General features: G+C 63.3%; 1 protein-coding gene across 1 annotated transcript in view; it reads right to left on the reverse strand.

Annotated features, from left to right (window-relative positions):
* Positions 1 to 8619, reverse strand: part of NTNG2 (netrin G2) — a 78016-nt gene that overhangs the window by 9621 nt on the left and 59776 nt on the right. The window contains exons 8-12 of the mRNA XM_029921053.1: positions 5692 to 5766; positions 4153 to 4248; positions 2490 to 2657; positions 790 to 924; positions 6 to 184 (exon numbers count right to left, since the gene is read on the reverse strand). Coding sequence (XP_029776913.1) covers positions 6 to 184; positions 790 to 924; positions 2490 to 2657; positions 4153 to 4248; positions 5692 to 5766 — 653 coding nt within the window. The remainder of the gene's footprint in view (positions 1 to 5; positions 185 to 789; positions 925 to 2489; positions 2658 to 4152; positions 4249 to 5691; positions 5767 to 8619) is intronic.

Below are 8619 nucleotides of genomic sequence, written 5' to 3' on the forward strand. Positions count from 1 at the left end.
GTGGCGGGGCGCGGGGCGGTCCCGGGCGCGCGGTCGCAGTCCAGGCCGCCGTCGTCGGCCGCGGGGTCGCAGCGGGGCTGCTCGCAGCGCACGCCGGTGTAGCCGCGCGGGCAGGCGCAGCGCTGGTTCTGCAGGCAGGTGCCGCCGTTCTGGCAGAGCAGCTGGTCGTCGTCGCACACGTTGGCTGCGGGGTGGAGGGGCAGTGAACGCGGGCGGTGGCCCAGTCCCCCCCCCCGCCCCGCCCCGCCTCGTTGGCGCTTCTGAGACGGGCCGGGGGAGGGGTGTGTTGGAGGCTCAGGGACTGCGTGGATGGTGACAATGGCCAGGCGACACCTGACCCCGGTCTTCTTCCCGCCACTGCCCCTGGCTCTCCCCGCTCCCCGCCTACTGGCCTTGCGACGCACCTGCTCTCCCTCCTCCAGAGCTTTGCACCTGCCTTTCCCCGTGCCGGGGGCGCCTTTCCACCCTCCTCCCCAGAACAGCGCCCACTGTCCTTTCGGTCTCGCCAGGCCATCATTTCCTCGGACAGCCTCCCACCCTCCCCCTCCGCAAACCCGTCCTCATCAGCCAAATCCCACCAACCGCCCGCTCCGCCTCTGCCTCCAACTCCTTTCTCAACCAGCCCCCAGATCGGCCGCCTCCCGGTGCGCACCCAGCACCGGCTCCGTTCCCCAGGCGCACCAGCCCCGCCCACCGCCCCTGGACACGCCCACTCCCCCGAGCCACGCCCCCCGGCGCCCAGGGCTTCGCCCCTCGGCCGCAGGCCCCGCCCGCGGGACGCGCACTCACGGTAGCAGCCTTGGCGCCAATAGTGCGTCGGGAGGCAGTCGTCGCACTTGGGTCCCGCTGCGCCCTCGCGGCACTCGCAGAAGCCGGTCTCGTTGCACCGGTCGTGCACGGAGCCGATCTGGTTGCAGTTACACTCTGGACGGACACGTGCCCGGCGTGCGGTCAGGGAGACCTGTGGGCGTCCTCCGCAGGGACCCACCCCCCCCATCCCGCCTGGCCCCTCATCCCTCCAGCGGGCCCCGCGTCCTCCCGCGGTGATGCCCCCCTCACCGTGTCCACGTGAGCCCACGGCTGCCCGAGGGTCCAGATCTTGAGAGGAGGCTGCACTGCTTTGGTTCTCTAGCATCCATTACCCACTCCCCCTCCCTGGCGCCGGGGCGCCCTGACCCTCTCTGGGCCTCAGTCTTCCTCTGTGTAACTGGAGGGACAGTTGATCCTTCCCAGCTCCCAAAGGCTGTCCGATTCTTGACAGGTGGGAGGAGCCTCAGCAGAGGCAGGGCCTCTGGGTCGAGGGGATTCTGGGGGTGCAGGTAGCAGGCAGGGTGGGCGGAGAAGCAGCTCCAGGGGCCTCCAGCCTTCCCCAGCCCCTTCCCAGTTGGTTTCTTGGGGCCTCTGCTCTGTGGGAGGGGGCAAAGGTCCCCACGCTGGGAGCCCTTGAAGCCCAGCGCTGGGCCTGGGTGAGGAGGCAGAGAGAGAGCCAAGGATAGAAGGAACGTGTGGGGGAGGGAGGGGATGCCTCTCCTAGGATCCGGAAGCCCCACCCTGTCCCTACAGCTGGCCAGTGTGACATCGGCAGCACAATTCTGTCTGAGTCACTTGAGAGCTGATGGAATTATCTGAAGGCCAATGCCATAATTCAGACCGACAGCTCCAGCCCTGTGGGCAGCCCCTCCTCTGTGAAGCCGGACCTGACCTGGTGGGTGGAGGATGGGCAGCGGGGCGCCGAGGGGGCTGGGCACCCTAGGACTGAGCGCTGGCCTCCACTGGAGACGCAGGCTGGGCTGGTGGGCATTGGCTGAGGCCATGGGTCTGGCCTTTTGGGATGGCCTGCCGGTGCCCCGGGCCTGGGGCCCCCACAGACAGCTTCTCTTCCACAAAGCCGGTCCTGGGGCAGAGCCTGAAGACAGCAGACTGAGTGCCCACTAGGTCTTATAAGTTGGGCCTCTGCTTATAAAGCACTGGAGGGGCTTCACTGGAAGGAAAGCTTTAGCTACAAAAAACAGGTTGAAAACCTTTGATCTAGAGGCTCCTGGTGGCTCAGTGGGTTAAGAGTTTGACTCTCGATTTTGGGCTCAGGCCATGATCTCATGGGTTTGTGAGTTCGAGCCCTGTGTCAGGCTCCGCCCTGACAGTACAGAGCCTGCTTGGGATTCTCTCTCTCTCTCTCTCTCTCTCTCTCCAAATAAATAAACTTAAAAAAACCCTTTGATCTAATCCACTTCCCCATTTTACAAGCAGGGAAACTGAGGCACATAGCAAGCTCTAGAACCAGTCTAGACTGTTGCCAGACTGTAACTAGTGGTTCTGTGGGCATGGCTGCATGGGGACATTACTCAGAGCAGATTCCAGAGGCCTCTGTCTTCGGAGACACCTGGCTGAAGCAGGCCTGGGAAGCGACGTTTGCACGGGCCCCCCCCAGGGGTCCCCGCCCGGCCCGGAGCCGCCCCCCTCCCCGCCAGCAGCGCAGCCCGAGGGCTCACCGATGCACACGTTCTCGTCGTCCAGCTCGGCGGAGCCGTTGCGGTAGTAGCCCAGGCGGCAGTGCTGGCAGTGCTGGCCCCGCGTGTTGTGTTTGCAGCTGACACACGTCACCACGTTCAGGAAGTCGATGTAGCTGCAGCGGTTGGAGTGGCCGTAGCACTCACAGTCTGGGCCGGCCGAGCGTGAGAAACACCACGGGTCAGTGAGCCAAGGGAGACCGCGCCTTCCTGCCACCCCCTGCGCCGTGTATGGGGGGAAACTGAGGCATTGGGAGGGCACAGACCAGCCCAGGACATGCAGGGAGCTGGAAGGTGCCCTGAGCCTCCCACATTCTCTGCCATTTGAGAGGAGACAGGCCTGCCACCTTCGAGCACAAATGAGGACACCCCCCCATCCCCACAGTTCCCACCTGGCCCTGGGGGCTGGGATCCAGGGAGGGCCGGTGGGCAGCACCTGCCTGGCGGGATGCCAGGGCGGGGTGCTCTCCGGAGGATGCCCGTGGGATGCCGGGGTGCATGCGGGGAAGGTGGGCCGTGCAGCCAGCGCGAGCTCAGGAAGGGCAGCGCCTGAGTGCTGGCGCTCTCCGTGGTGCCCCCTGACTCGGTGAAGGACAGACACATGCGGGGATGCTGGGCAAGCTGGACCTGGCCAGGAGCTTCCTCCACATGCTGCTTTGGAAGATCATTGGGCAGAAAACGCCCGCCTGCTGGACCTTTTATTATTAGCCTGAGCCGCTCTGCGCACGTGGTTGGCACCAGAGGGCCTCCTCTTGCATGGCCCTGAGAACGAGTGCCATCCTAGGGTCTGTGCCCCGGGCATCTCCTCTGGCCTCCTGAGAGTCTTGGCCTGGCTTTGGACTCTTACTTACGACACGGACACAGCCCCACCCACACTGAGGACCGCCGCCCCTGTGCGGTCCTGCTGTCTCTGCAGCCCGCCCCCTGCTCCGGGACTGGGCGAGCCCCAGGACTTCCAGGGCAAAGCATCCTGAAGGCGTGGGGCTTGGCTCCCCGCCCCAAGCAGGCGGCCATCCCTTGGTGTCCCTCTAAGGGGCTCAGCGCCCCCTTGAACGGGAAAGCCAGTGTGACTGCCCTTGAGTGGGAAAGACACTGGGCGCCCTCCTGAAATGCCATCTGTGCGTCTCTAGAGGACTGAACCTCCCTTTTGTGGTGGGAGAGGAAGGAAGGGATGAAGTCTTGGCGATCGAGGGCATGGAGACCTTGGAGAAGCGAGCCTCGGAGCTGTGCCCAGGAGGAGGCGGTGGGCGTGCCTAGCCTTGGGCCTCCTGGACCCCCCCTCCCTTCACCCGTGCCTCCGGTGAGCTGTCTTCCAAGTGTCTCAAGGAGGCGCATCCATGACCCCGGTGTTCCATCTCTTGCTTCGACCAAGACGAGCCCCTGGGCTACACCTCCCAGGGGAGCCAGGCCAGGCTATTTCTGGTGGCTGCTCTGCGTGCCCTGTGCCTGCCCACTTCTGACTCATACCCATTCCCGGCTCCCTTAGGGAGGGAAAGAGAGGTTCAGTTTCACCTTGACCCAGCTCCTCCGGGAGGGTTTCCAGAGCCAGGCATGGATCCTCCCTCCGTATCATTGTTTTCCAGTGGAGGTGGGGGGCAGAGGTGGGGGGAGGAGGGCTGAATCCTGCCCGGGGCCATCCTCTTACCTTGGAATTCTTCAATGGGCACCACTTCACCAGTTTTGGGATTGAGCTGGAAAGGTCTGGAGGCAGGGGCAGGGGCAGCAGCAAAGGTGCCCACAACTTGGAGAGATGAGAAATAAGCTCTTTCGTCGCCACAGTCCAGCTGCCAAGGGCAGGCTGTCCGAGCCCAGGAAAAGCCCACCAGAGGGTTCCAGGGGCCCTGGGCACACTCTGGGGCAGCCTTGTCACCTGCTCAGATTTGAGGGGACACGGCACATCCAGGAGCATGCAGAAGCAGCAGCCTCTGCCTCTGGTGCCCCTTCGGAGACCACTTACACACTCAGCTGGATTAATTCTCCCAAATTACTTCTCTACCCCCAGCGTCCCCTGATGGCGTGCTAAGTGCTTTGCTGAAGCTGAATGATTTTCTGACTGATTGCGAATATCGCTTTGCTCTCTCCTCTCCTCTCCAAACTCCCGCGGGCATCAAACCCAGAGTGTAGACCTGGCGTACAAAGCTTTGACATCTCCCTTTCTGGAACAATCCCTCTGCTCCAGCCAGAGTGAGTCCTTTACTACCCACAGACTCCCTGCCTGCAGGTGTATTGAGCCATGAACCCAGACAGCACCTGCCTTCCACATCCAAACTCCCTGGGGCCCGGCCCCATCTTTGCAAGTGAGCAGGACACTGTCCCGACAGCCAAGTGGGCTCAGCTTCCCTCTGGGAGTCTGCCAGGCAGGGTGGGGGGCACCCGAGTCAGGGGCCTCCAGCTGCTGGCAAGTGCAGCCCCTCGCTGATTGTGGCTTATGCTCCAGAACTGCTTGCCAGCAGAGGGCACTCAGAGCCCTGCTCACTCCTCCCTGAGGGGCCCAAGGCTGTGGGGCTGGGTGGCCGTCCAAGCAGGCATCAGGACCTAATGTCCAGGGAGCCAGCGAGCGGGGATGGGAACGGCCTCCCTTCTTGGAGAGTCGGGCAAGGCCCCATGTGCTTCAAGTGCATGTCCATCTAGGCTACAAACAAGCCTGCGCGTGTGTCCTCCCACTGCTGTGGGACACTGAGGCTGTGGGCTGGTATCGGCACCATCTACGATGCCCCCTGTGCTGGTCACAGCCACGCTGCTGCCAGGCCTTGGCCCTAGCTGGTCCTGCCACCTGGGATGCACTATCTTCTTTCATCTGCCCATCGTCAGGCCCTCTGTCTGGGTCTGCCACTCCACCCCTGCAGGAAGGCTTGACTCTCTCCGAGCTCTGTCCCTGCCCTGGGAGTGCTGTGGCGGACAGTGGCGGGACAGGAGTCCCCGGGTCGGGGCAGAGTCCCCACTTGGCTCCGAAGCCCATGGGGGGAGTGTAGGATTAACGGATTGGGTCTGATGACGTCACACTGGGTCTCTCTAAGAAGGCGAGAGTGGGGGTGTGGGCGGGTGGATCTCCAAGGCCCCTTCCCTCAGCTCCCACGGGCCCCCACCCACGGACCCCCTCCACCCAGGGGCCCAGCACCTACACCTTCTACCTCCACTACCCAAGGAGAGGCCTGCGGTCTAAGCAGCTCCCCTGCCCCCATACCTTCTGCACTGGAGGGCGTCTGGGACCAGGGGGGGCTCTCCCCCAGGGGGGCGGCTGTAGATGGCCTGATCCGCTCTTGGGAGGAAGAAACGGAGAAGCCCGGTTATGTGACGGGGGGTGGGGGGCTGCGGGATCTGGGGGGGCACCCTGAGTCATCACACACCCGAGGGACCTTTCGCAGAAGCAGCACTGTAAGAAGCAGGCTTGGTCTACACTGGCTAAGTGGAGCTGGGTCCCAATCTACTGGAGAGGCAGCGTCTACACTACTACAGCCTGTGACCTGAAGCCAGAGAAGAAGGGGGGGCTGAGCCCGAGAATCTGCACACTTGGGGCAGTCCTTTCTTGGGCGGGACACCTGGTTAATACGACTCTTCTGCCCGCCCGCCCTGTGCTGTCCCCGTCCCTACTGAGGGTAGGACAGGACCCTGTCCCGTATTTGGGCCCAGGCCTCTCTGCGCCGAAGTCCTTGGCTACCGACTGGAAAGGGGGTCGGGGGCCATCACACGTGTCCAGAAAAGTCCCTGAAGGTCGCCTGTCCAACCCCAAGGTGGGGGCGGAGCCTCTGTGTGACCCGCCCACCCCAGCCCACAGCGTGGGCCCGTCCACACCAGGGGCCCCCCTGGTACCACAGTGCCCACCCTCAAGACTACCCGGACATGAAGCTGGGGAAGCAGGCAGGGCTGGTGAAGGCAAGGCATCGCTCTGCGCTGAATTTCAAAGGACAAACCCGGAGGGACAGGGGAGAAATCGGATTCTTTCTGCTTCTTAAAGGGATTACGCACAACGCCGGTTGGTGGGGAGAGACAGAAAATCTACCAGCTAAAAAGTGCAGGAAGCTTTCCAGCTGGGAGCCGGGAGCCTTTGGACATCAAATTGACATTAACACGGTGCTCAGCGAGGAGAGGAGCCCGCAGGACCCAAATTGGCAAGGGCTTAATTAGAGCCGAAACAAAACCAGCCCCGGAGGCGTTTTGCTTTAGAGCCTTTCTCCCACCACCCTCTGCAGGCGAGGATTAGTGGTGCTGAGTAGCTCTTCCTGCCCTGCAGCCTCTGCCCTCCAGACAGCTTGACACGGGCCAGAGGGAGAGACATCTGGGCCAGACGGTCACAGGCCCCGCTGGACTCTGGTCAAAGAGTCTAAAGCATCTGTCGGGAGGCACTGGGGGAGACTCAGGACCTTTCCGGGCGCTGGGATCTGGGGGCAAGAAGCACCCCTGGCTGGGCTCTCCGGGACACGTTCAGGTGTGCAGGAAGGACATGCTCACAGCGGCCGGTGTCGTGTGCCAAGGCCAGACGGAGGTCCCGTCTGCTACTCTGGAGTCAGGGAGTGGCGCAAGCCGGGTCTTAAAGACAGCACAGCTCTTACGCCCTGGGGCTTGGGGGCGGCAGCACGGGGTGGCTGAGGAGGCAGCTAGCTATCCTCTGGAGTCAGGGGGCTCTGAGTTCGAATCTCTATGTGTCTCTGTAATCCTATTACCTGGAGCGGCTGCCTCTTTCTTTCTTCTAAAAGAGCTTTATCGAAGGCTAATTTACATACCATGAAATCCACCTGCTTCTTCCTAAGCCTTATCCTCACCCAGGGACCAGGCACTGACGGGCCTATCCCCTCCGAACTGTGGGCCCAGGAGAAGTCCACACTCTGCCAGTGGAGGGCTGGCAGTATTAGTGGGGGTCCAGGCCACAGGCTTCAGCGGCTAAGAGGGACGATGACCCTGACATGCGGGCTCCTGGGGTCACTGACCGTCACGCTAGAGTCACCTTCTCCCCCGAGCGACCTGCTGCCCGGCGCTGGGCTCGCCATGCAAAGCTGACCACGACCCACTGAAGGGTTGAGGGGTGCGCCTTCTGCCACTCAGGCCCCGGGGATCCTCATGATTCACAGCTGCCTCGCGGGGCTCACCGCCCTGGCTCTCACCTCCCAGCTGCGCGGCCTGCCCTGACCTGTGTGCACCAAATCCGAAGCAGCTCAGGAAATGGATTCAAGGTTCCTCAGAGTGCGTGCACGCGCACGGGCGTGTGTGTGTGTGTGTGTGTGTGTGTGTGTGTGTGTGTGTGAGATAGAGCATCTGGTCCCCACCCAGACAGACCCCTGTCTGCAGGGAGACCCAGCCCCCAATACAGCAAGTTTTGCTCCCTGTATGCCCATCACAGACTTAGCAAAATCAAGCACAAGCCTCGGGTGGCCGGGCCAGCCCGGGGTGGACCCGGCCTTCGCCCCCAAAGGGATCCCTGGGCCAGGAGACTCCCCTGTAACTCCCGAACCCCCTGACCAGCCTCTGCCTCCCGCAAATACCCCCCTTGGAGACGGGCAGAAATAAAAAGAGCTGGGGCGTGTCACTTCTGGGTCCCACGGAGGAGCTGAGCCAGACGGCCCAGGAATGAGGGGGACTTTTCCGCAGCATTCACCCCAGCGCAGAGAGGGCTGAGCCCCCTCCAGGCCAAGGCAGGGGAGGCTGAGTGTGGGTCCCTTCCCAGATGGAGGGGCCTGTGCCCCCTAGAGATGGTGCCCAGCCCCTCCACAGGTGCGTGTGCGGACAGAGGAAGGGTCACCGTCCAAGGAGCGAGGGTCCCCTGCCATCTCCTGTCTGTGGGGACGCCGCCGAGCTCCCCTTCCCAGCCCAGACCAGAATTCCCTCGGCCACGCCCTCCGGGCACTCTCTGGGAAGGATGGGTCCTTTCAGACTCTGGCATGGCAGTGGGCGGGGACAGGTAAGACCAGAGGGCCACCCAGCACCCCAAGCCTCGAATGCACACCAGTCTCAACTTTGGAGGGGAGTTTGAACCAGAGAGCCGGGGGTCTCCAAGCCCATCTGTCACTGCAGACCCTTAAGGGTGGCTGCTCTGGTTGGCGTGGTGTGGGATGCTCGTCCTGGCCCGGCCCCGCCCCTCGCCCCGGCCCCGTCCCTCGCCCCGGTCCCTCGCCCTGGC

Source organism: Suricata suricatta, chromosome 13 (assembly GCF_006229205.1).
Source record: "Suricata suricatta isolate VVHF042 chromosome 13, meerkat_22Aug2017_6uvM2_HiC, whole genome shotgun sequence".
Classification (NCBI taxonomy): domain Eukaryota; kingdom Metazoa; phylum Chordata; class Mammalia; order Carnivora; family Herpestidae; genus Suricata; species Suricata suricatta.